The sequence below is a fragment of the Carettochelys insculpta genome, chromosome 1 (assembly GCF_033958435.1).
Source record: "Carettochelys insculpta isolate YL-2023 chromosome 1, ASM3395843v1, whole genome shotgun sequence".
Taxonomy (NCBI): Eukaryota; Metazoa; Chordata; order Testudines; family Carettochelyidae; genus Carettochelys; species Carettochelys insculpta.
Genome location: NC_134137.1, coordinates 228,105,843 through 228,133,502, shown reverse-complemented (window position 1 = coordinate 228,133,502; position 27,660 = coordinate 228,105,843). Strand labels below are relative to the sequence as shown.

General features: G+C 43.2%; 1 protein-coding gene across 3 annotated transcripts in view; it reads left to right on the top strand.

Annotated features, from left to right (window-relative positions):
• The window catches only part of POLQ (DNA polymerase theta), a 93,084-nt gene that overhangs the window by 9,789 nt on the left and 55,635 nt on the right, over positions 1-27,660 (top strand). For 2 of the 3 annotated variants that reach the window (XM_075000759.1, XM_075000744.1), the window contains exons 4-11: positions 2,364-2,472; positions 5,752-5,971; positions 9,421-9,580; positions 9,696-9,842; positions 12,430-12,642; positions 20,816-20,958; positions 22,804-23,008; positions 24,300-24,442. In XM_075000759.1, coding sequence (XP_074856860.1) covers positions 2,364-2,472; positions 5,752-5,971; positions 9,421-9,580; positions 9,696-9,842; positions 12,430-12,642; positions 20,816-20,958; positions 22,804-23,008; positions 24,300-24,442 — 1,340 coding nt within the window. The remainder of the gene's footprint in view (positions 1-2,363; positions 2,473-5,751; positions 5,972-9,420; positions 9,581-9,695; positions 9,843-12,429; positions 12,643-20,815; positions 20,959-22,803; positions 23,009-24,299; positions 24,443-27,660) is intronic. The other variant, XM_075000750.1, reaches the window with a different exon arrangement.

The following is a 27,660-nucleotide window of genomic DNA, read 5'->3' as shown; positions in this document are numbered from 1 at the left end:
ATGGCTATGGTCTGAAGAAGTGGGTCTGTCCCACGAAAGCTCATCACCTAATAAATTTTGTTAGTCTTTAAAGTGCTACTGGACTGCTTTTTTATTCATGACAGTGTGAAAGAGAAACACTGTATGTGAGAGACAGATTTTGTGACGTTGAACGTGTGCTGCAGTGTATATGTGACAGTGACCATGTATGTGTGGCATGGACAGGATATGTGTGACTGACAGCCTGTATGTGCTGGCTGCTGCTGGGTAAGTTTTTGAGAGGCCCCTCTCTTTCTCTTTAAGGGAAATAGGTCCTGCTCTGTTTTCTTCTCTTTTCCCTGCTCCACAGTCCTGAGTGAGTCACTTGCCATCCATGCTTCAGATTGTACCAGCTCTGCTATGTGTCTCCTTCTCCCTGATCCCTGCTCTGCCCTTCTACCCCATTTCCGCAGGGGAACAGCCTGGCTTCAGCACTACCTTGTCCCCCCTCTGCACAGCTAGCAGGAGAATCCTAGGAGCAGCTCAGTTGCAGACAGAACAAGGTGTGGGGAGGGGCCGGTGGACACAGGCTGCTGGCTGCTAATTATGCACACTTTGCTAATCAGCTGGGCAGGTCAGATGGAAATGCTTAGTGGGCTGGATGTGGCCTCAGAACTGATTTTTTTGCTCACCCCTGGCTCAGAGGCGGCAATGGACAGCAGTACTCTGTTTTAAGACGTGAATGCAACTGCTATTATAGGCTTTCTTTCAGGAAGCAAGTCAGACCACTACTTCTGATGAGCACTGGGAGCCAATTTCTGTTTGCTTTGGTTACATCGCTATACATTATATTACACAATGCAGAATTTGCACAAAATTAATGTTCTGCATAGAGATTCCTTTCTGCCTCACATAATCAGTCTGCAGAGCTATTGGTTGCCCCTAGTGGCTGTTGGACCTGGCAGAACCAGAGACAGCGCTAGAGGGAGGAAGCTGGAGGATTCCCAACAGGATGCAGGATGCAGACTGTGTGAAGGAAATTCCACACACGCACTAGAGACCGCATCATGCTGTTTCTGCCTCTGGATCCCTGATCTCTGGGGGTGGGTAGGGGAGCACAAGTATCTGGGCTTGCTGGGGGACCCAGAGCTGGTCTCTGGGTTGTAAGGGATGAGGGTGCCTGTGCTGGAGGGTGCCTTGTAGCTGGGTTCTGGAGGAGAGGGAGCAGAAAAACAGGACCTGGGTTGTCATAAGGGCTTCTCTAACTCTATTCCGGGAGGGGTTTTTGGTATGTGTCTGTGTTATAGGTATAGTTGCTGAAAGGTATTTTTAAATAAATTTGTCAAATTGCTCGAAATGTAAATTATTATGTAGTGTTATTTTGACAAATAAAATATGCAGAGTTTTACAGTATCTGTAATGGTGCAGAAGTTTAGATTTGTTGTTGCAGTTTCCTCAGGAATAACACTACATGGCAGAGAACTCCACATTTGAGGCATGACCTGCTGGGGAATCTCACTAAGACTGAGGATTCATAGGGAAGTCTTAGTCACAGGTCTGTGAGGTGCTGCTGTTCTGTTTTTAAAAAGATTCTGTAAGGGACTTGAGAAACTCACTTGTCCTTGGCCAGTAGGAATCTGTTGAAATTGACATCAGATTAATGAGAGTAAATCTGAACCAAGTGTAAGTGAATGCAGTCCTGTGTGTGCCTGAATTTGCAGGCAGCTCTAGTACTTCTGTTGCTGTATAGACTATGGAGTTTTGCTGAACTATACCAGATTGAAAAGTGCAAGGACCATTGACATTTTCCTTGCTGCTATTCAGGGCATTGTGCTGGGGTTAGCTCTGAAAATGACTAGAATAAAATCAATTCCACTTTGACTTTGCTAGGGAATGTTGTGAAAATAATGAGAGGAAATCATGGAGCTATTCAGTAGGAGAGAGAATCTAAAACAGTGGCTGTGGGGAGCAGCAGAGCTGCATAGATGCCCCTCAGTTTCAACATGCTCTTACAGCTCTCAGGAAAGAGGATTTGGGTTGGGAGAGGCAACCAGTGAATACACTTTTTCTTTCCCAAGCCAGAGGGCAGGCCAAGTGGACACATAGCCAGAGACTGATGCAGAAGATTATGTTCTAGAGCAGCTGTTTTCAAACTCAGTATTGTGATACCTCAGGACGCCATGTAATTATTCCAGATGGGGTCATGGGCTCTTAGCTTCCACACCACTTTACCTCCATCATTTATAATAGCGTTACATACAAAAAAGGATTTTTAATTTATAATTTCAATATAAATTAAATATAAATATAATTCATATGAAATACGGTGCCTCAGGAGTGATGAAAGTTTGTTTTTGCTTTTGAACTCTGGTGGGTATAATATCTGCTGTGCTTCTTTTCACCAGGAATGGTGGTTGTGGATGAGTTGCATATGCTGGGAGATTCTCACCGAGGATATCTGCTGGAACTCCTGCTGACCAAAGTTCGATTTGTTACAGAGAAAATTCTTAAAAGGTGGGTGGACCTTTGTGCAGTTTAAATATTCAAGTTGCTCTATGGGTGAGTGGACATACAGATTTGGTCAACTGAAATTTGGGTAGAACTAATCTAGGATCCCTCAGTTATTGAGGTTTTATTGCATTAGGAGGCTGTCACTAGCCAAAAACCTTTTCTTCAAGTTTTTTTAATTTGTGTTTTTGTTGTAAAATTTATTGTGTAAGAAAAGATGTTAGGCTGATATTTTAAATTCAAATTTAAAGCAGGATATTTTTTAGACATTTTGGATTTCTGTTTTGTTGTATCTTGCCCTGTTTAATTTTTTCATTCCTTGGCAATTGTGTTTCTACCACTATGGCTTCCTTTAGGAGACTTTCATAACCTAACAGAGTCCACTACAAAATTATTGATGTGGAAAGAAGCACATAATCAGGCACCCTGTGTTGGCCTATGGTAGCTTGGAGCAGGGCTTTGTATCCAGGATTGTAGGGTTGGAGTGAAGTTTAAAATGAGGACACTTTATTTTTGTTTCTGTTTTCTTAATTATAAATATTATTTGCAAAGGAAAAGCACTTGCTAACTACAGCTATTCTCTGCTGAGTTATTTCACCTGCTTTATGTGCATATTACCATTTGACATGGAAAAAATGAAAATGCAATGATCACAAGTGTTCTGTATTAAAGTACAAAACATCTGAACTTCCCAATACAAGAGGGAGCCCTTAGTTACTAAGTTTTAAGCCCTAAAATGGAGTTTAAGGATTAGAAAACTCATTACTTTTGTAAACTTATAAGGAAGGAAATTGTAATGGAGTGTCAGGTTTTTCAGTATAATTCATACCAGATGTGATATAGCTAGTTCCCAGGACCAGGGTGGATTCATTTAAATCATCAAAAGAGATGGATTTAAATTGAGTTACCAAAAAAGTGAAGACTGGAGTAAGCCCTATTGAACTCCCTGGCACTTCTGTTTTTTGAGAGAACAAGTATAGGATGGGGTTCCCTTGGAAAAGCTGAGTTACGCTGAAGTAAAGTAGATAATAGACTTACGGCATCACCATTATGGTCTGTGACCATGATGCCCCAAAGTAAGGGGCATGTAGTCTGTAGTCTAAAATAAGAAAATGATAGTTGGTAGCAAAGGCAACTTTAGATTTCTCTTACTTCAGCTTTCTGTATTGTATACTTAATTGATAGATTCTAAACCTAGTTAACTAATTAAACAAGCCATAATGATTAGCTAAGCTATTTTTTTTCTAACATACAATACAGCAAAAAAAAAAAAAAACTTGTTAAATTGCACTTCTACTAAAAGGCACAGAGAGTCTTGAAGAATGATGCATTGTAAAATAAATTATGTAAGTTACTAACCAGTTGATTTGCTCAACTATATCCATATAGTTATCTACATAATTTTCTCCCCATAAGCAGTTTTCTTTATGATGTTTCATTTTTGCAGCTATGCCCTTTGTTGTCTTTTTTCTGGGCTTATGCTTGACACGTTTTCCCTTTTTTTTTTTTTTTTTTTTTTTTTTTTTTTAACCTAGAGAATAAATTGTTAAAAAAATATCCAGTTAGCATGTCTCTTATGCCCAGAAGTCATGATGGTTTTTCTGTGGCGAGAGAGTGTGTGTTGAATATCTTCCCTTTTCTCCCCTGTCCACTCCACTGTTCCTTTTTATGCTGCCTCTGTCCTTTCTTATAGTCTCCCTGTCTTTCGATGAATGCCTTAACTTAGGGATGAGCAAAGTGTTGTGGGGGCAGGCCCCCTCTTAGAGGCATGACATTTTGTAAGGGAGTGGAGCACAATCAGCTGCTGGGTCTCAGGGTCATCCATCTAATTAAAAATGTTGAAATATATTAGTTTTTATGTATGTGTATTCACATGTATATACCAATTAATAAAGTTATGTTGGATGTACTTATTTTCTTACATGTGCCAAAAGGATTGTTTTCATATGAACATAACCAAAATTTCTTTTGGTTTGGATTACATTGGACAGGCTGGGGGGGCCCCGTGCTAATTGCAGGGAGAAGAATTGGGGCCCTGACTTAACTAACGCCTCTGCTATGCTTGGCCAAGGTCCAACACCACATAAGCACAGAACAAAACAGTCCTGTCCAGTTTGCATCTTTCTTTTCACATGTTCCTTTTTAGCTTGCTGAGAAACAGAAATTAAAGCCAAGAATTTTCAAGAAGCAAGAGCCAGTAGGTAGTTTGGACAGAGTAGAGCCATTCATTCATTTTTGAGATTATAAATGTGTATAGCATGTTTGTGATGAGATTTAATTGTAATTGTTGTTTTTAAAAGAGAAATTTAATATTTTATTGCTTTTAAATAAATAAAATATCCAATTTAAATAAAACTGATTGTTTTTAATTTAAAAACAAATCACTTTTTTTTTTCCAACCCTTTTCAGAACTCCGTTTGTGTTTGGATGCTCCACAATAATTACTTTTAATATATTTGCCAGGCATTAACAGTCTGCCCAGGATGGCCTGTAGCATTTGCAGCAGCTTAGGTAATGATGGATTAAGAAACACCTAATTTTAAAAAATGTGCACACTGTTGTGGCAGACAAGCATTTAATAAAAAAAATCTATCCTGTGGTTAGAGTTATGGACAATTCATGTGGTCAGTGATTAGGCTGTAGGTTTTTTACAAGAATTAAAAAAAAAAAAAAAAAAGTATCAACCTTTTTGCCCTTCCATCTGTATTTAGGCATCTGAAAAATCAGGCCACTTATTTAGAAGTTCTGAGCACCCATTGCTTCTTTTGAATTTAAATTAAGCTAATGAGTATTCATCACTTGAAAATAAGGCCACTTATTTAATTGCCTAAATAAGGAACCTAACTTTCAATGCTCATTTTAAAAAACATTTGTCTATGATTGTTTAATCTAAGAGACAAAACGAGTGGGTTTAAATAAAATATTTAAGATTATGAAAGTTATAGTGAAAAATCTGTCCCTTTTTGTTCCCATAATTCTGTAAGTTGAACATTTAAAATTAATGGCAAAGAAATCTTTTTTTTTTTTTCCCTAGCATATAGTCATCCAGTGGCAATCAGTGCCTTCAGAGGCGAAGCCTCATAGCCGCATTGTTTTAATTATGGGTAATTTTACGATGAGCATGTAACGGTTATATATGCCAAGAGGAGAGTGATCACTTCTGCATGTATTCAGTGTACTGCTTTGAGCATCAGGATCCTTGAGTGGAAAAATAAGATTTACTTTTCTGCACCAGAACATTGCCAAGGATTCTATTAACTTTTATTTTCTTTTATTCAATTATAGACAGAGCAAGGAGAGCAATCCTGTTTCTGACAGCATACAGATAGTGGGCATGAGTGCCACTCTCCCTAACCTGGGCCTTCTGGCCTCCTGGCTGAATGCTGAGCTGTACCATACTGATTTTCGTCCTGTACCTCTCATGGAATGGGTAAAAATTGGCAGTAACATTTATGACTCCTCAATGAAACTGATGCGGGAATTCCAACCCATGTTGCAAGTCAAGGTAATTGCTGATTCTTGCTAACTAGTTGCTCAAGGATAACATTGCTTCTACTGCCTTAATTAAAATAAGACTCTTAAAATGTAACAGTAGATGTGTAATGTTTTAAGTAGGTGACTTTCCTACCCTGCCTCTAATATAGTATGTGCACTCACACCTACAGTTACACATGTCCTGTAATTTGGTTTTTATTGGTAAACCATACGTTTCATCTTTAACTCTTTTGCAATCAAGAGTTTTCCCCAGCCAGGTCTATCTGTTATTGTACATGGAGATATGCATATCTCATAAAGCTGGAAGGGACCTTGAGAAGTCATCGAATCCAGTCCCGTGTCGTCTTGGCAGGACCAAGCCCTAACCCTGACAGATTTTTTTTTTTAAATCTATTTGCCCCAGATTCCTAAATGACCTTCTGAAGGATTAAACTGACAACCCTGGGTTTACAAGGCCGGTGCTCAGACCATTTAGTTATCCTTCCCCCTTTGCTTCAGAGGGACACTCCAGGCTCTCTTATGAATTAGATTGGAAATAATTGGACATGCCTGAGCTAATAATTTATAAATTCTACAGTAAGAAAAAGAACTATTGTGATCATCCAGTCTGACCTCCTTTATAACAGCATTTCTCCATCTTTTCTATGAAGTACCCCTTTTTCAAAAAGGGGGAAAAAAAAGTACCCCCAGATTTCTCTCTCATATCCCTAAGGGTATGGATGCCAATGGTTGAGAAACCTGTTCCTAAGGCAATCTGAGGTCTTGAAACAAGTGCTATTCAACCTTTACAGATTACTGTATGGTTTTCAGGAGTCAGATTTGTTTTGCATACCACTGTTACAGCTCACTTAAAAACTACTTACAAAAAATGCAAAAATACCGCAGACTACTACTACTGAAAACTTGCTGACTTTTTATTATCAAATAAATGAATTGGAGTAGAGAGATTGTACTTAAATTCACTGTAATGCATATGAAGCAGTAGAAACAAGTCATTGTCTGAATGAGCTTTTAGATTGTACTGACTTTCCCAGTGTTTTTAGGCAGCCTATTGTAAAACTAGGCAGATATCTAGGTGAGTTGATGGAAAACCTCGGTGTGCCCCCAAGGTATATGTACCCCAACTTGAGAGACACTGGTGTGTAACACTGGTCATAGAACTTCCCACAGATAATTAGTTTTGAGCTAGAGCATATCTTCAACAAAAAAAAAAACCCCCACCCAATCTCATCTTGAGTAAAATGTTTGCCCTTGGTGGAGAATGACCTGAATGTCTTGGCAAAAATGCCTTTGCTTCTCCATAGGTTTTGAGAATCTGATCACAGGCTATGTCAACTCTAGAGCATAAAGTCAATTTTAAGGCACCTAGCTCAATTTTTACAAGGTGACTGTCTTCACTGCAAATACCATTAGGTCGATTTTTAAGGGGTGCTAAAGTTGACTTGCTCGCCCTGCCCCTCCAATGTAGTGTAATTCCAAGTTCCAAATTACAAGGTCAAATTAATCCTAGCGTGGAAACAGTGTTACTTTGAATCAGTTTTACTGTCCTCCAGAGGTGTCCCACAATGCTCTTCATGTGTGCATTCTGGCCTCTTTCCCCTCTGCTGCTCTCCAGGTATGCAGGAAGTAGGAAACAGGAAGCCCAGCAATTTGAATTCATTTTCTTTCTGGCCAGTGTGGTGATTACATCTAGCCATGATTTTTCAGGGTTGAAAAGATCCCCAGCATGGAGCCGTCAGGAGATCTCATTTCTGTCTGGATCGATGAATTTGTGCAGAGTAAACACCAGGGATGCTCAGCTGTGCCGTGTGAAACTCAAGACCCTCCCCACCCCACAGGACTGCTGGGCTGTGCAGATCATGTCTGCAGACAGTGGCATGTCCTGTCCTGCACAGGGTTTCAGTTCTAGAAAGGGCTTTTTCTCCTGCAGAGGATTTAGCAGGAAAGGACAAGAAATGTGTGTTTTGCACTTCACATTTTTATGGGGCTGCACTTTCCCCTCCAAGCACCAAGTGGTTGGCAGGCTAGCCCCCACCCATCCCCTATCAGGCTAGGGCCCCTTCCCCCCTTATGTGGTGGTTGGGCAGTACGGACCATGCCTGCAGACAACGGTATGTCCTGTCATGTGTAGGGTTTCAGTGCTTGAGAGGGCTTTCTCCCTGCTAGGGCTTCTTTACTAGAAGAGGCAAGGAAATCCCTTCATTTGTTCCCCAACATTTTTATCTTCTAATGCTTCCTTAACGTTTCCTTCTCCTCTTAAATCACTACTACTTCTGATGGAGTAATGGCTCCTTCCAGCAGCCACTAAACATCAGCACCCTCTTGTATTCTTTCCTTCTCTTCTGTTTTAATCTTGGGGATTCATAATGAATCTGGAGCTAATACTTCTAATGATCTCCTCACGTTGGAGACATCAATGCAGGATCCCACTGAGGTCTGTCATGTGTCCAGTTCTATTTAGAGTCTTCGTAAATGATTTACGTAATAGTCTAGATAATGCGTATAAAGTTTCAGGTTGATTCCAAGCTGTCAGAATTTGCAGCCTCTTTGGAGGATAGGCTTAGAACTGAAAATACACTTGGCAAATTTGAGAAATTATCTGAAATACGGAAGATGAAATTCTGTAAGGACAGATGCAAAATACAGTAGAAGCTTGATTATCTGGCATCACTGTGAATGAACAGGGGTTGCTGAATAATCAATCATACTTCTGAAGTTTCAGATGCTTTAATTGTTCTTTGCATGTTAATAAAAAGTTAAAAAGGTTTTAATTGGAATTGTAACAATGGGAGTAAACTAGGGATAATTTGACACAAGTCTTCAGATTTATCTGTTGTTGGCCCCAAGACACACAGGCTGTGGCCACACTAGCCCCTTCTTTCAGAGGGGTTATGGTAAAGTGGCACTTCAGAGTATGCTAATGAGATGCTACCATGAATATGCAGCACCTCATTAGCATAATGGCATCCACCTGCGCTTTGAAAGTGCCAGCTTCGAAACGCATGCTGTCTGTGTAGCTGGGGGCCCTTCGAAATGGCCTCTTGATTTTGAAAGCCCCTTCTACCCAAAACCAAATGGGAAGAAGGGGGCTCTTGAAATCGGGGCCATTTTGAAGGGCCCCCAGCTACACAGGCAGTATGTGTTTCAAAACCGGAAGTTTCGAAGCATGTTCAGCCGCCATTATGCTAATGAGGCACTGTATATTCATGGCAGCACCTCATTAGCATATTACAAAGTGCCATATTGCCATAGCACCTCCGAAGGGAGGGGCTAGTGTGGCCACAGCCATACATATCCATGCAACCATACTAATCCCTAGTCTTTCAAAGGTCAAGAAATTCAGATATCTTTTTCCCCCTTGTTTCTTCTTCTGAGTTGGGAAAGGGGATTTGAAGTGTAACGGGGCCAGAATGACAGAGTTTTCAAGAGTTTATTGAAAAATTGTTTATCTCAATTCAGGGAGATGAAGACCATGTTGTGAGCCTGTGTTATGAAACTGTTCGTGATGGCCATTCAGTCCTGCTCTTCTGTCCATCCAAGAACTGGTGTGAAAAACTGGCAGACAATGTAGCCAGGGAGTTCTACAATGTGCATCTCTGGTCCTTGCAGCAGTCTGAAAGTAAGAAGGATGTGGAAAGAGCTTAATAGGAGACTGTGAGCTGCGCACTGTGCCCTTATAGCAGAGTAAGCTTGCTGAAACCTATAAAAATATTCTTTCTCTCTCCTAACTGAAGGATTTACGAAAACCTCAGAACTTGCACCAGTTGCCTTGGACAAGGTAGGCATAGAGGAAGTATTGAACCAGCTAAGGCGCTCACCCACAGGTCTGGATTCTGTGCTCCAGCGTACTTTACCTTGGGGAGTGGCATTTCATCATGCAGGTGTGTCTGAGTTGTTCGCTTATTTCTCATGAACATACCAAAGATATGTTAATAATGTAGTTGGACTTATATTTACCAGTTACTTTCTGACATCTCTTGTTCCTTTTGTTACTTATAGGTAAATCACATCTCGTTGTCACTCACAGCTAAAGCTAAGCCTGATAGTCTTTTTTTGTGGCCTAAGGCTTAAGTCAGTAAGGCTGTGTCTAGACTAACCTCCAACTTCAAAGGGGGCATGGTGATTAGGGTGTTGGGAGATTACTAATGAAGTGCTTGGGTACATATGCAGCACTTCATTAGGCTAAATCTCCCCCACAGTAACTTTGAAGTGCCGGCTTGAATGTACCATCGGTCAGCCGCAGGTACTTCAGAGTGCCTGTGCAACTTTGAAGTCCCTTTATTCCTCAAAATGGACTTCAAAATGGCTGACCTGCAGCTACACGCAAGCTGGCACTTCGGAGTTTGACACTTAGAAGTTGCTGTGGCGAAGATTTACCCTAATGAAGGGCTGTACATGGAGTACAGTAAGCTCCCAGCACCCTAATTACCATTACCTCTTTGAAGTTGGGGGCTAGTCTAGACACAGCCTAATTGTGTGGCAAGTCTATTAATTTCAACACCTAGGACAATTTACAAATAATGACTTTCAGCTAAGACATTTTGTCAAAACAATGAGCTTTGTGAGCGAGTTAAGACAGTATACGCAGTTGAGCACCGAGTTCCTTTATGAGAGTTCCAGGAGAACAGCTATTAAGGTTATAGGCCTTAAACTTGATAGTTCATCCCTTCAAGGGGAACTGGAGGTGTTGGGTGCATTGTCACAATAGCTCATTGAGTGAAGGCAGCAAAACTGATCAGCTCTCTCATCTTTCTTTGTAAGTTGCTGTCCTCAGGTCTGCTGATTATAGAGGCTAGAAGATTTGCCAGGTGTTGCTTAGGTTCTTAACTCAATGATGAAGTTAATTTTTATTTCAGATTTCTTAAAAAGGTTTGTTAATTTTTTTTCTTTTTTAAATAGTTTTTAAAAATGGGAATTCCATCAAGCATATCTTTTCTTGATCCCTAATAAACTCATATTATTCACTATGCTTTAACAAAAAAGGTCTTTAGTCAATTTGGTTTCCAATAACATCATCTTCTAGTTTGCAAACCATAAGCATTGACTTAGCGGTGCCAAAAGAGAGAACTACTCCAAATTTCTCAGTTTCATCTCTTTTCTGTAAAGTTAATTGAGATGCAATCCTATTCCAGGTTCATCTTATTTTTCTGGCTCATCTTGATTCAGTCTTTCAAAATTTGCTCAGTTATGTAAATTTTGAGGACTCTACTTTTGTTTCATGAGAAGCAATCACTTTCCAGGTGAATCCTTTTTTTTGGCACAACCAAACCCTTACGTTGCTTTAAGTTATGATGAGAGGAAGCTGAATTTGGTTGTCCTAGCTCATACTGCTTAGGAGGAGTTCTTTATCAAACAGACGAACACTCTGGCCATGTCTACACTAGCCCCAAACTTCGAAATGGCCATGCAAATGACCATTTCGAAGTTTACTAATGAAGCGCTGAAATGCATATTCAGCATTTCATTAGCATGCGGGCGGCCGCGGCACTTCAAAATTGACGCGGCTTGTCCCAACGGGGCTCCTTTTCGAGAGGACCCCGCCTACTTCGAAGTCCCCTTATTCCTATGAGCAGATGGGAATAAGGGGACTTTGAAATAGGCGGGGTCATTTAGAAAAGGAGCCCCATTGGGACGAGCCGCGTCAATTTTGAAGTGCCGCGGCCGCCCGCATGCTAATGAGGTGCTGAATATGTATTTCAGCGCTTCATGAGTAAATTTTGAAATGGCCATTTGCATGGCCATTTCAAAGTTTGGGGCTAGTGTAGACATAGCCTCTAAAATATAAAGGGGATTGGTAGAAGGAAGAAAAGTCTACCAGTATTTAGAGACTATAACTATAAAGGAAGAAGAGTAATTTAGGGTTGTGCAAGACTGGACTTAGAAATAGACAAATGAAATAGTATAAACAGGAAACTTCCTGACAGTAAGTTCTGTTAAGCTGTTCAGAAGCCTCCCAAAGGAAGTGTTAGAAGCCCACTTGCTTTGGACACTTACAATTGGATTGGAGGAAACACTGGAAAATATGTTTATGGTGTTTTTCAGGGAAATGAACTGTATAATCTAGTTGGACCCAGATTCAAGGTAGAAAATGGCAGAAGTTAGATAAGGAAAACTCTTACCTCTAAGTTTATATTACAACTGCTGGCTCCAATTTTCTTCTGGTTATATGATTCTCTAATAAATATTGTGTTTTTCTGACTTTTTATGGTGTTTGCAAGCATTTTGGAGGAGCAGTCTGCAAAATCATACTATAGTTTGGAATAGTTAAAAGAGAGCATTTCAAGGTAATTTGCAGCCATGCTTCTACGCAGTGATCAGGATTGGCGTGACGTGCTTCCGTAGTTCTGTCTGATATATGGTAAACATTTGTTCATTTACTGACTGTCTTCATAAGCCTTTCCATGTTGGTGCTTATGCTTCATTGCAAACATGGTGTTAGTGTGTTTACTGCAGACATTGTCATCTCAGGTCTTACTTTTGATGAACGGGATATCATTGAAGGGGCCTTTCGCCAGGGGTTGATTCGAGTCCTGACTGCGACATCCACCCTTTCTTCTGGGGTGAATCTTCCTGCACACCGGGTAATTGTCCGAACACCTGTGTTTGGTGGCAGACTCCTGGACATCCTAACCTACAAGCAGATGGCTGGGAGGGCTGGCAGGAAAGGAGTAGACACAGTGGGTAAGTGGGGGGTTTTATTAACATTCTGTGAGAACTGTGTTCACCTAATTTATAACCAGAGCAGTGCTTTACAGTTAGTTACTAATCATGATGAACACCTTTGGTATTCAGTATGATAAAGTTAATAAAGATTAATTTGTTTAGTATCAATGGAAATGTAATTTGTAATTCCCAGGGGATTCTTTTTCATTGCATGAATTGATTTTGCTGTCTACATATCAAGTTATTGGAAACAGTCTATTTTCTTTGTTAAATTTCTTATCACTTCTAATTCTTTGATCATTTACTTCAATTCTGTGAGGAATTAGCTAGGAGTTTTACAGACTTAAAATTTGGTAGATGAGGTTGAAGTTCTAGACCCAGAATTTGGCAAACAAATACCTTCCACTTGAACAACTACCTCTCTAAGCCTCTCTCCAGATAAACCACTTATTTCATGAACCTGGAAAATATTGAATGCTTTTCCCCCTGTTGCCACAGGCAGTTAACAGAAAAAAAAGTCTCTTGAGCTGTGCTCATGTCAGTTAAAAACTCTTGGCATGGGAAGGCAAATAACTCGATTAATGTCAGTTTTATTCAGAGTAGAAATTTATTTAATAGAGAATTTATAGAAATCTTTTCTGCAAATTTGCAAACAATAATAATAACGATGATCTTAATACTTCACATAAACAGAGATGACCTGCTGAGGGTGTTGTTGCCAGTTTGGTGGAAGCTCATTGTACTCTCTTTATGGCTACATTAATATTTAATGCACAGTTGCAGCTTGCAGATGCTACAAGTCTTGAAATGTAGCATTCCATCTTAATTTGAACAACTTGGCAGCATTGCATGTTGACACCTAGAGTCTCTGTAGGCCATGCTGCTGTATTGAAGAGGGAAAGCACATGCTCTGTTGTAGAATTTCTTGTGGCCTGCTGGCTACACTTTGACCAAGCCTGCTATAAAATCAAGTTGTTTGGCGTTTGGCACTCCTTTCTTTCCCCACAAGAAGTAATTTATTTTTTACCTGTCTGATGTGAACCTGACTCTACTGCACAATATGTGGACTATTTTTATGCATATGAATTTCTAAATGTACCATTTTTACATAGTGGCAAATATTAGCAGCTGTTCTTACTACCACAGCAATTCCAGTTTCAAAACCAAAAACAATCTTCCTAGTATGGATTAGAAATTTGTTTGATATAGAAGGAACAAAAAGTAAGGTTTGCTAAGAGAGAGGTGACCTGCAGCTTAAATCTTTAGCTCAATAAAATTTCTTTGAAATAGCATTTCAGTGGTATCCCACATGAGTGAGGTTAAAATATATAGAGACTGAATGAGGATCAGTGATGGAGAAATTGTTGTGAAAGAGGAGATTATATGCATATATGGCAGACATGTCTAGATATTAAAGGGTGTTGGGACGTAGTCCATAACCAAATATAAAAAATTGTTGGATATTTATTATAAAATGATCCTTTGGTGATTGTCTTGGAATTTCGCATTGGAAATGGTCACCCAAAAGGCAATGAAGACTTAATTTCTCATCTGCTTGTAGCTGCTTGGTTATTTAGGGTCTTACTGGAAAAATGATACATAGCACAACAGTGTAGGAATGGTTCAAAAATATGTGGGAGGTTGTGGTTATGGGAGAATTAGCATACCACTTATGTATCCAATATACACAGGAGAGAGACCTTTTTTTCAGTACTCAGAGAGAGTGCATCACACCTGCAAAAGACAAACAACCTCACCCTCAGACATACACATCCATCTCACTTATTTAATTTTATTTAAGAATATCATTTGGCAGACATACCCGCTCTGTTAAGTATGCATATGTTGAGATTTCACTCTCTCTAATAATCAGTATAGGTGTTGTAATGATGCTTGGTTTGTTAATGAGATAACATCCTGTGAAATAGAAAGCTCATGTTACTTTACTTTTTTCCTGTATAGTGTCTCTTTAAACAAATGCTGTTTGTTGTAATGATGATTCTTCTTCGAGTGTCCCCGTGGGTGCTCCACATTAGGTGTCGGGCTCGCCCGGCGCCGCAGATCGGATCTTCCAAGCAGTTTCTGCCGGACCGCGCATGCGCCGGTGCGCACCGCTCCCCCGCGCGCTCCCGGCCATGTGCGCGATCCGGTCCCCGCCAGTTCCTCTTAACCGCCGTCAGCTGCAGACGGAATCCAACTAGGCTAAGGCCAAGTAGTGTATTCAACGACTTTATCTGTTTTTTCTTAGTTTTTTTCAGGCACTTAGGCTACTATAAGCTAGCCGTTTGTTATTTTGTAAAAAAAAAACAACAACGAACAAGCTAGGAGAGGGACAGCTCAGCCAGTCCCAGTAACAAGCGCCGGAGGCCAGGAGCTAGGGCTATCAGCCCTCCTGCTAAGGCAGGCCATCGGATGGGGAAAACGGCACAAAGAAGGTGCTAAGTACCCACTTAAAAACTCAAAGACTCATCAACAATGTCCTCTTCAGGCTTTAAAAAAAAAAAAAAAAAAAAAAAATGCTGCTTCTTGATAAGGCCCTCCAGCCAGAAGCGCCGGAGCGGCCGCTGCAGGAGGGACCCTCCGGGGCCCTTAAAAGGAAAGCTGCCTCCCTCACTCCATCAGCGCAAAAACGGAGGAAAGTATCTCCAGCCCGATCCCTGCCGGCAGCAACAGCGAGCGGGACGGGAGGAGCAAGTAGCCCCCAGCCGCAGCAACGGCTGATCGGCGGCTGCACGGAGAGCCACGTGGAAGCGGCTCAGCCTCCGATACTCAGCCAGCCACCCCGCACCGCAGGCAGGGCGGCGGCTAAGCAAACGCCGGTACCGGCGGCACCGCAGGCAGCGACACCAACCCCCGGGGAACCGGCGGTGCAGAGCGCGCAGGCACGTAGCCTGCCGGCACCGGAGGACACCGCACATGCGGCATCGCCCTCAAGCGTGCCTAGCACGGTGCGGACGGGGCCGGAATCCCCTGTATGCTCCCCAGCCCGATCCCTGCCGGCAGCAACGGCGAGCGGGACGGGAGGAGCGAGCAGCCCCCAGCCGCAGCAACAGCTGATCGGCGGCGGCATGGAGAGCCACGTGCAAGCGGCTCAGCCTCCGATAATCAGCCAGCCACCCCGCACCGCAGGCAGGGCGGCGGCACTGACCCCCGGGGAACCGGCGGTGCAGAGCGCGCAGGCACGTAGCCTGCCAGCACTGGAGGACACCGCACATGCGGCACCTCCCTTGAGCGTGCCGAGCTCGGTGCGGACGCCGGAATGCCCTGTATGCTCCCCAGCCCGATCCCTGCCGGCAGCAACAGCGAGCGGGACGGGAGGAGCGAGCAGCCCCCAGCCGCAGCAACAGCTGATCGGCGGCGGCACGGAGAGCCACGTGCAAGCGGCTCACCCTTCGATAATCAGCCAGCCGCCCTGCACCGCAGGCAGGGCGGCGGCTAAACAAGCGCCGGTACCACCGACCCCCGGAAAACCGGCGGTGCAGAGCGCGTAGGCACGCAGCCTGCCGGCACCAAAGGACACCGCACGTGCGGCACCGACTTCGAGTGTGCCGAGCTTGGTGCGGACGGGGCCGGGATCCCCTGTATGTCAGGGGCGGAATTACCTCCTCAAGGGAGGGGGAAGACTGCACACAAGAGGAGGCATTGCAGCCCCTCTCCGCACAGGGCTGTGGAGTTGCTTTCTCACAGCCCTCCGCTATGTTGCAGACTCCAACTAGAAGGCAGGGGTCTCCCCCCCCCTTGGCCTACCCGGAGCCCCCTTCTCCATTTCTGCAACCAGCCTCACCCTGGCTGGGACCACCTCCACCCTTCCTGGGATTTGAACCGCTGGACTATTAGGCAAAGTCGCTCTCTCCGGGGTCTCGACGGTCTCCCTCCCCCAGACGCACAGGGTATGCACCAAGGGAGTGGTCTAGGTCACCTTCCCAAGACCAGTGCTTATACTGCCATGGTTGCCCCTACCACGCAGGGCATAGACACCATCGGCAATCTACTAGGGAAAGATCCCTACGAACGATCTCGTACCCCCGAGGGCAATTGCGACCGGGGACAGAGACTTAAGCATCTCAGGGGGGACTGGTTATGGAACCCTGAGATTTTCCTCGCACACCTCTAGTGAGAGGGTGTACCATCATCAGCAGGAACCGGAAGGGTCCAGAGAGACGTACCCCAGCGGTTCCTCGCTTTCCTCCCCGGATGAGGCTACGGCCCCGGGGGGCGTCCATCCTCCGGACGATCTCAAACAGTTCCAAGAGCTGTTTTACGAGGGTGGCCTTCACGCAAGGCTTCCAGACAGCAAAGGTGCAAGAGCAACACCATAAGCTCCTCAAAAATCTGAGACCTCCGGCCTCCTCCAAAATAGCAATACCGCTGATGACGCAATCTTGGAGTCTGCCACTATGATATGGCAGACTCCTGCGACTATTCCGCCTGTCCACAAAAGAGCGGGAAAAAAAAAAAAAACTTCGTGCCCACGAAGGGCATGGAGTTCCTGTTCAGCCACCCACAACCAAATTCTTTGGTGGTGGAGTCGTCGCAACGTGGGGGAATAGACAAACATGCCAAAAAGCTAGAGCTGTTGGGCAGAAAGGTCTACTCCTCCTCCACGCTACTGTTGCCAATGGCAAATTACGCAGCGCATCTAGCGAACCATAATTTTGACAACCACATTAGGTTGACCTCCCTCATGGACTCGCTTCCAGAGGGCACGAAACCAGTGCTCAAGGCCATCATCCGACCATTTTATAACCAGTGGCAAAGGATCACCACAGACAAATGGGTGCTGGAGATCATAGCCACGGGGTACGCCATCCCCTCCCAGTTGCTCCCACCGCCATGACCTCCACCCGGGGCCCCACCTCCAGGAGACCTCCCATGTAGCGAGGCTCAAGCAGGAGGTAGACCATCTCATGCTCGTAGGGGCAGTGGAAAGAGTGCCGGAGCAACTGCAAGGGAGAGGGTTCTACTCCAGGTACTTCCTCACGGGGAGGCCCATCTTAGATTTTCGAGGCCTCACCGGTACCTGCGCAAGCAACGTTTTCGGATGATCACAAACGCCTCCATCCTTACGGCACTAGACGATGGAGATTGGTTCGCAGCCCTCAACTTACAAGGTCCTACCGTTTGGGCTCTCCTCAGCCCCCAGAGTCTTCACCAAGACCTTGGCAGTGGTGTCAGCCTACCTGCACAGACAGGGGGTATTTATATTCCAGTATCTGAATGACTGCCTACTCAAAGGGGCCTCAAAGGAGGAGGTACTACGCATAATATGTGTCACAGCAGGCACGTTCTCTTCGCTCGGCCTGCTTATCAATCTGACAAAATCAAAGACAGACCCCACACAGGACATAGAGTTCGTAGGGGCACGCATAAATTCTATTACAGCGAGGGCATATCTACCAGAGACTCGCTTTCGGGCCATCGGCTCCCTCGCGCAAGGCTTCACCTTCAGCCCTATGGTGCCGGTTCTGACGTGCTTACAGCCGCTGGGCCACATGGCAGCAGCGACGTTTCGTAGAACAGAACGCCAGGTTACACATGCGCAGCATGCAGCATTGGCTGGCGAGCGTATACAAACTGGCAGCACACAGTTCACAGGATGGCGTCGCCCACAACGGAGGTGCGCAAATCCCTGCAATGGTGGGTAAACCCCGAGAACCTGCTAACAAGGGTACCCTTCCACCAACCACACGTATTGGTTTTTCTTACTACAGATGCCCCCCTCATAGGGTGGGGAGCACACGTGGGCGAAGAGGTGACGCAAGGGCTGTGGTCCTCTATGGAGCAGTCACTGCACACAAATATACTGGAGCTCAAAGCAGTGTTCCACGCCTGCAGACACTTTCAAGACCAACTGAAAGGCAAGGTAGTCGGGATCAGTACAGACGATACCTCCACCATGTTTTATATAAATCGGCAAGGAGGAGCTCGGTCCCGTGCCTTATGTGTAGAAGCAGTCCGGTTGTGGAACTGCTGCATCGCCAACAATGTAACCTTGAAAGCCTCGTACTTACCAGGCGCTCGCAATGTGAAGGCAGACCAGCTGAGCAGGCGTTTTGCACTCACGCACGAGTGGCAGATCCGTCCCGATCTGCTGCAACCGATTTTTCCACGCATGGGGTTTTTCCCCAAATAGACCCTGTTTGCTACTCAGCACAACAAGAAGTGCCCACGATTCTGCTCCAGGGCAGGACTGGGACGGGGGTCCCTGAGGGATGCCTTCGCGATCTCATGGAGGGGCCCCCTGCTTTACGCTTTCCCTCCCACAGTGCTCATCCACAAAGTGTTGCAGAAAGCCAGGAGGGAAGGAACCTGAATGATCCCGATAGTCCCAACGTGGGATCGACAGCAATGGTTCCCCCTATTCCTGCGCATGTCGGACCGGCCACCGATGTCCCCTCCGGTGGCGTGGGATCTGCTCACGCAAGCCCAGGGGTCCATAGTGCATCCGCACCCCCAAAGCCTGCGACTACAAACGTGGTTAATCCATGGCTCAGCTCCCTAGAGAGCACATGTACGGAGGAAGTGCAGCAAGTCCTAGAAAGTAGCAGGAGGACTTCCACCAGGAAGACCTTCAAGCAGAAATGGACTCGCTTTACGGCATGGTGTTCTACCAAACAGCTAGCCCCCTTTCGGTGCCTATGGCTGTGATATTAGAGTATTTACTGGACCTCAAGAGAGGAGGACTCTCGCTATCCTCGTTTCAGGTCCACCTGGCCGCCATTTTGGTGTTCAGACACGAAGAGGAAGGGCACACGGTGTTCGCCCATCCCATGGTTACCAGGTTCTTCAAAGGGCTGGTAAGCCTATACCCCACTCAGAAACCGCTTCCACCTCTGTGGAACTCGGACCTGGTGCTTAATGCGAAAGGGGACCACCGTTTGAGCCTTTGGCCACGGTTTCTCTCCGCCTCCTTATGATGAAGACGACCTTTCTTCTCGCAATCACGTCAGCTCGCAGGGTGAGCGAGCTTGAGGCAGTTATGGCAACGCCGCCCTGCGCTGTTTTTCCAAGGAGGCGGTAACCATACGGCTGCATCCAGCCTTTGTTCCTAAAGTTTTTTTCTGAGTTTCATACTAACGAACCTATTGTTTACCCTTGTTTATCCAAAGCCTCATAACTCTAACAAAGAGGCGCGCCTACACCTCCTGGACGTGAGCAGGCGCTAGCCTTCTATATGGACAGGACCAAGTCCTTCCGGAGAACGGATAGGCTCCTAGTCTCTATCGCTCCCAAATCAAAAGGAGAATGTCTCTCTTCGCAGAGAATCTCTAAGCACATCGTATCTTGCATAAAAATGTGCTACAAACTCAAAAAGACTCCTTTACTGGCCACGCCCAGGGCTCATTCCACTAGGGTGGTGGCAGCATCAATAGCCTTTTTTTCAAGGGCGTTGCGCTAAAAGACATTTGCAGAGTGGCGACCTGGTCATCCTGTGACACCTTCGCCAAACATTACGCCCTTCACAGGGTATTCCAAGAGGATACCTGTCTCTCGGTAGCGGTCCTCTCGGGGACAAGTGCACATAATCCGATTACCCACCTCCTATCTTGGGTTACTGCTGGGTAGTCACCTAATGTGGAGCACCCACGGGGACACTCAAAGAAGAAAGAAAGGTTACTCACCGTAGTAACGGTGGTTCTTCGAGATGTGTCCCCGTGGGTGCTCCGCTACCCGCCCATCCTCCCCGCTCCGGATCTCTGTTTAGTGTTTTGCAGGAGCATCCGAGGCGGTTGGTCAAGGAACTGGCGGGGACCGGATCGCGCAGATGGCCGGGAGCGCGCGGGGGAGCGGCGCGCACTGGCGCATGCGCGGTCCGGCAGAAACTGCTTGGAAGATCCGATCTGCGGCGCCGGGCGAGCCCGACACCTAATGTGGAGCACCCACGGGGACACATCTCGAAGAACCACCGTTACTACGGTGAGTAACCTTTCTTTTTGTTTTCGAGTTACACATCTGACAAGGTGTGTAAACTTGTTGCGTCTTAAATAGAGGGAAAAAAAGACATTACATTTTAAGATTAAGAATAAAAGAGAGAAAAATTTGGTTGTCAAAAAGGGAGCAGAGAGTACTTATTACTGCCAAAACCTTCAAATGCTACAACGTTGACATTTTGTGGAGATTGTAATTCTTTTATTTGGTCTGAGTAGAATCAAAGTTCTTAATGCTTCTAAATTCTCTATTTTTCCCATAGGTGAGAGCATTTTAGTGTGCAAGCCCTCTGAGAGATCAAAAGGCATTGCTCTGCTTCAGGGATCACTCAGACCTGTTCACAGCTGTTTGCTCAGAAGAGAGGGAGGAGGGGTTACCTCTAGCATGATACGAGCAATCCTGGAGGTATGGGATTCTTGGAAGGGGACTAAAACTTTGATTGCTCTGTGATTCCACATTTGTTTAGAATGACTACTTATGTGAGCCTGCTAAATATAGTTCTCATCCGTTCCTCTTTTTCCTTTAGTCTTCGTGTTCATTGTTTCTGTCTTCTCCTCTACAAACCCAGACAGTTTCACATGAAAGTAATACAAATCTGTTTCCATCTGTACTGCAGCTGCAATATAAAGCTGTAGCTGAGGGTGGTGTTAATTCAGAGAGGAAGTGAGACTGAAAATACTATGTTGGGATTCTCTTAGTTTCAGTGACTCTAAATTAAATATGCCCAGGTTATAGGTGGAGAAAAGCACTGCTAGCACTGCATGTTTAAACTATGATCCGAGGCAACAGCTGCACTACAAGCTAGGGATGTGATTCCCCTGCTCATGTACACATACTCATGCTAGCTCTGATTAAGCCTAGCACAAGTATGAATAGTAGCATAACAGTGGTAGCATGGGTTGCAGCTCAGGGGAATAGCTGATCCATGCAAGTACATACCTGCGGTGGATATATACTTGGTATAGCTCAGCTGTGCCTCTTCTTCTGCTATCTGGGCTATCATGGCTATTCTGCCTCTTATACTTGTGCTAGTTTGATAAGAGCTAGTAGAAGTATGTGTACATGAGCAGTGAAATCCCATACCATATAGTATAGCTGTAGCCAGAGAGTCAAATTAGTTTATTGTTATACATTATCATTAATATTAATGATTCAGTAGACTAATTTAGGTCCTAAGTTACGTACAGATATCATTGATTGGAACATAAATAATTCTGTTAATGTATGAGAAGTAGAATCCTTACCAATTTCTCTCATCTGTATTCATTCTGCAGGACTAGTTCAATAACAATTATTTTTTACCACTTACGTGAACTGATCTGAGACTAATGTCTAGGGAGTAGAACTGTCCATTTTTACAGAGTTGCTTTTCAGGCTTTAAACATTTTTGTAATTTTAATTCCTTTTTAACTGTTTCACACACAGCCTCTTCTGAAGAATCTGTTATAGTATCTGGAGACTGGTCAGATATGCCCTAGTTTTTGTATTTTTCATCAGTGGTGAGAGGTGTACATAGTATAAGGATCTCTAATTCAATGAACTGTTTTTAAAATGCAACTCTCCAAAATGTTCCCACTTTTGTTGGTAGCTAGTTTTTTACCTACAAAAACATTGAATTCAACACACAATAGTTTTGTTAACTAAACACTCTTACCTCCAGTTCTGAGATAGTAACTCACAAAGAACGAGGCTAATATAGTAATAAAAGCATAAAGCAAAAATCTCTACAAAGGAGGACAGTAGTATTAGACTGTGATATTTACATGTGTTTATAAATGTGCAAGCACACAAAACCAAAAACTTCGATAGGATGAACAGCATTAGGGAGAGAATCCTGCTTCCTGGTTTGGTTGTTCTATATCTAAAACTTAATGAATCACATTTTACCTTTCCAGTGGTATCTAAGGAATGAGACTACTGTAACTATCTTTACACTAAAATGAAATTGTGCACATTACTGCCTCAAAAATGTTAGGATGTTCTTTAAATCAGTTTACTAATTCACTTTCTCTTGCAATGAGCAATCTGGTACAGTAAGTAGATTCAAAAGCATCTTATCCTTGTTGCAAAATGAGAAACTGTCTTCACAATTATTCTTCAGTGTTTGTAGGAGTTTTGCAACTGTTGTCACATTCCTGTGACACAGAACTTTTTCTTTGGATCCATTACAGATCAGTCTATATTAATTTTTCATGTCTTAAATTCTGTTGCTCTTTTGCAACAATGGTGATCATGGAATTCTCTTAACAGATCATCGTGGCTGGGGTGGCCAGCACCCCAGAAGATGTGCGGATCTATGCATCCTGCACACTTCTTGCTGCCAGTCTGAAAGACAGTGAGCAGGAAAGTGGGCGAGAAGAAGAGAGAGCTCAGAACGGAGCTGTTGAGGCTTGTGTGAGATGGCTGCTTGAGAATGAGTTCATCCAGGTTTTAGTCTCTGGCAATGGAGTGAAAGGTAAAATTGTGTTATGTCCCCACATTTTTTGTTCTTTGAATGCTCTTTCTGCTTTAGAAACTTTTGGCTGGGCAGAACTTCAAGAGCTAAGTATAATTAGCCGCCTGTCATTAATTTGTTTTTTGATCAGTGTTTAAGAAAAACAGTTCTTCATGGAGTTGTCTCTGCAGGTCCCTTCTAAGACTTGTGTTCTAGCTTACAAGTCCTGGAACTACAAAGCAGTGTGGCCTTTAAGGGGTACATGAATGCTGACTATTGACCTTATGACCCTATTGACTCTTATATCTCTGTTAGTTCTTTCTTGTTTGCCAGCAAAATTGGTTCTGGGACATTTCCTCTTGTTCTGTCTCTCCAGACTTTTTGACTGGGACGCTTTCTGTTTAGGATAGTTAAGTTTAATGGTTTGCTCAATTAAAGATAGGAAATCTTTTTTCCTGTTGGTGTCTGTGATCCCGTGTGGTGATACCAGTAAAGCATTTTGGTTTTAAAAGATGTACCTTGTGTCGCATGAATATTCCCAACCAAGAGCCCCAGCACACATGGGGTATTTGTCTATAGGATTTTTGGTATGTTTTTCTCACCTCATGGAAAGTCCAGACTCAGACTTTTGTTTAATGTTCAAGTTTGGAAGGCAAGAAAGTTACTCATAACTAAAGTTTACTGAATATGTTAACTTTGTAGACCCTCTGTTTTTTTCCCTTTATCTTCAGCTATTGTCATTCACCAGATGAAGTAGTGACAACCTCAGGTTGGTGGGGAGGGCAGTCCCTTTCGTAACTTCAGGTTGGAAAGTGGGCTTGCTGCTCTTACTGTTCACACTGTTTTCTGAGGTTCAGAGACCTGCAAACAGGGGAGTGCGACTCCTAGTTGCAGTGTATTTGGAGAATTCCAGCTGTTGGTCACCTTAGTGTTTCCTGATGTAAAAATAACAAAGACAACACAATAATACTCTTTTTAAAAAAAAAAAAAAAAAAAAAGAGAGAGAGAACCATGTGACTTCACTTTTTGGCCACAGGGACAAAAATGGGATTTACATGAGTTTTTTGTTTAACTTTTAAAATTGAGGTCTCTTCAGTTGGAGCAGAGTATTGAGTGCCTGAGTTCTGATCCCAGCTTTGAAGCTAACTAGCCTTGGGTGAGGCATTTAGACTTCCTGCCTTACCATCCCACCTGTAAAATGGAGAAATGCTTCTCTTTTTCCTAAGAGGGTTGCTTTTGTATTTATAAGTCATTTTGTACATTAAAAATGTGTTAGTTTATCTGTAACACTAGATGGCTTGTTCTCTTATAGCAGAGGTTTATCACCCAACACATCTTGGCACTGCTACGCTTTCCTCTTCTCTCTCACCAACTGAGGCCCTGGGAATTTTTGCTGACCTCCAAAGAGCAATGAAGGGTTTTGTCCTAGAGAATGACCTGCATATTCTCTATTTGGTAGGTTCCTTGTTCATCTCTTTATAGCAGCTTTAGTTGTACATGCGAAGGAGAGATGGAAATGCACAGTACAGTATCTTGGATTAAAGTACTTCATGCTTTGTTTATTCTGTTCAAGTGACCTCTCATGGGGAAATGTTTTGAAAAGCCTTTAATTCAGGGTCAGTAAAAACTGATGACCTAAAATCTGATTTTTATTTTTTTTTTTAAATATAAATTGGATTTTTTAATTATGTTAAGTTCTCATGGTTTTGTTTGGGCAGCATAGTGATCACCGAACATGTTATGTGCATCTGTGATGTTTGTCCTGAGCCAAATCTGGCATAATTCAGGGTAGGATATCTGTCAGGGACAGGTATCTGTTGATGGTACCCTGCCATCATGTTTCAGGTCTTCTGGGGGGTCTTTTCCATCCTGCTTTCATTGTGTGGAAGTTGGAGGTGGCTTTTACAGAAAAGGTGGTAGGCATTCTGAGTAGATGACCATGCCGCCTTAAAGAACTTTAGATGACAGCTTTGAAAGAACAAAGTCTGTTTAATTAAGAAACAGATCTCTGGGTTTGACTTGAATTTGTACTATTCGATGTTCTCGATTATTCAGCAACGCTTCATCTGAATGGCGTCCAGGTTTTCAGTCTTGACAATAAGTGGCTGTGTTTCAGTTCCAGAGGTCAGAATACTGACCACAGTAGCATTATATATCATCACCTTCATTGCTCTTCTTATCTGGATGTTTGATTTGTGATAGACGTTCTTAACAAGGCAGCCTGTTACCAACAGGGCTGGTTTCATATTTTCTTAGTGATGTCCCTGTTATGAATAAAGGGGCCCTAAGGTAGCTGACTGTCTTGATGGGTTAGTCGTCTACTAAGATAGTAGGGTCTTCAACATGTTTTAAATTAAAACCAAAATTCTTCTGGTGGCCATTCTAATCGGTTTTCAGACTGACTTTAGCCATTGAGCCTTTCACAATTAGGTCATTTGTTGATTCAATAAATAGTGTAAATTATCAGCAAGATTGGTATCAAAGAGGTTCTTATCATCAAGGTATGTACATCGACTTAGTGTCTCGCTAAGCACCTAGTTGCAGTGCATCCTTGTCAAATGCCCAATCTAATTTGGAAGAAGATCATTCTTTTCCTTTTTACAGGAACCTAGTTTGAGGGGGCATACAGAAGAGGGAGTGTACAACTGCGTTTGTCAGGAAGGCCTGCGAGTTTCAAGATCAGTCAAAACAATTTGCTGACAACAGAATAAAACATGACCTCAGTATTGCTAATGCAGTGTATGTTTCAGTTCATGTGCCTTCTCAGTAAGCTGCACTGTGAAGAATTGCTCCACCAGGGAATGGTCATCTCTTGTTCTTTGAGATATCTGTGGTTCAGATTAGCAAAACAGAAGGAAAAGTTAAGCCGGGAATAGGTAGATTAGTAATGTTGTAATGTTGGGACAATCTCTTCACATTTCTAAAGCTATACAATATCTTTTTGCCAGTAGGACTGGACTGAGTTTGTTCTCCAGATGATAATGAATTGTATGTGCAGCCACAAATGAATAGCTAGTACCATGTTTTTAATGGTTTTGTAGGAATTCCACAGATTCTTGCTGTTTTATTTTCTGTACGCTTTTTTAGAGGACTTTAATTTTTGTTGATGGTTAATTTGCCAGGGTTGTTTTGTAAGGAATAGATCATCTTAGCGGTGACCTTAAATATCAGGAGTCAAAGAAACTGGGGGTAAATTAGCAGGTGGATGAAATGTTCCTTTCAGCATGTGAGTGAAGGGACTTCAAAGTTGCCCAGGCACTTCAAAGTACCAGGGGGTTAGCTGCAGCCACACGCGAGCCAGCACTTTGAAATTTAACACTTTGGAGTTGCTGCAGGAGACAATTAGCTTAAGGAAGTGCTGCATATGCAAAGCAGAACTTCATTAATAATCTCCCGACACCCTACTTACCAGGCTCCCTTCGAAGTAGGGAGCTAGTGTAGACAAGCCCTATGAGTATTATGCAGTTTATGATGCATGATCATATCACCTCTCAAATGAGCCATGCAACACTTTTAGTAATGGATAGGGTGCTAACAGAGATCCAGAGTTTATCTGGTGAAGCTTTTTTTTTTTTTGGAACCGACGACAGTCATAGCATCATCAATTATTTAGGATTTCAAGTCCAACCAGATAGATTTAGTATCAGTGTACTCTGATTGGGCCTCAAACCTTCTTGAGATTTCAACTGTAACATTTTCAAATGTTTCTGTATTTTATCTTAGCTTATTCAAAGTTTGGTAACTAAAATGTTGCTATACCTGTGCTTTCTAGTCTGAGAAGGAAATATTCAGGGACTAATTGTAATAGGTGTTTCTAAGGCTAGCATACCAATAAATTCTTCAGTTGCTATTAATTTGCTTTATGTGAAACCACGTGTTCATAAGGACAAGCTCACGTGAAAAAGACAACTGTGACATATAAGTATGCAGTTGTCTGTGCTCTTCTCTCTACAGTCTTTAAAGTGTATTACAGTGAGGCAAACAATGGACATATTTAACCTTTACAATTCTCTGATGAGTACTTCCTTGGGGTTGTGCTGGTGAGCATCCTAAGATTCACAAACAAAAGGGCTCTAAAGGAGTGCTCTTCAAAATCTGATACTCCTCTGTCTTATGATTAAATGTGCATCCTGCTGAGGAACTTTGTGAACCGTGCTAAACAAAGCAGGGGTAATGTGATTGTTGGGATCATAAACAGAGTGGAGTACATGTTTTTGCCTGCTCTCAATTCCACTCCCCTGCTTGTTCTGTCACTGACCAGCTGCTGACCAAAACTGAATAATTTTGTAGGATATGCTAATGTTTTGTGTGTGCATGCAAACTGCCTACATCAGGAGGAGTTATATTTTGTTTCTTCTTTCAGTAAGCAAAGCTGTTCTGTATAGTATGCAGCAATGCACTTGTTTCCTACTGACATCTATTAAAAATGGAAAATGAAAGGATGAATTCTGTTTATGTTCTGAGTCAGGCGACATAAATATTATAATGTATTTTCTCTCAGGAATTTTCAAGCACAGCAGTTTGTACAGTGTATTTAATTTGAAATAGTGCTATTGAACAAAATGTTCTTGAGATTCTTTCCCATTAACCATACCTAAAACATTGTTTGTAAACTGTTCATTTCCAAAGCACAACTGGAGATGATTTTTGCTGGGAGTTACTCTTCAGATGTA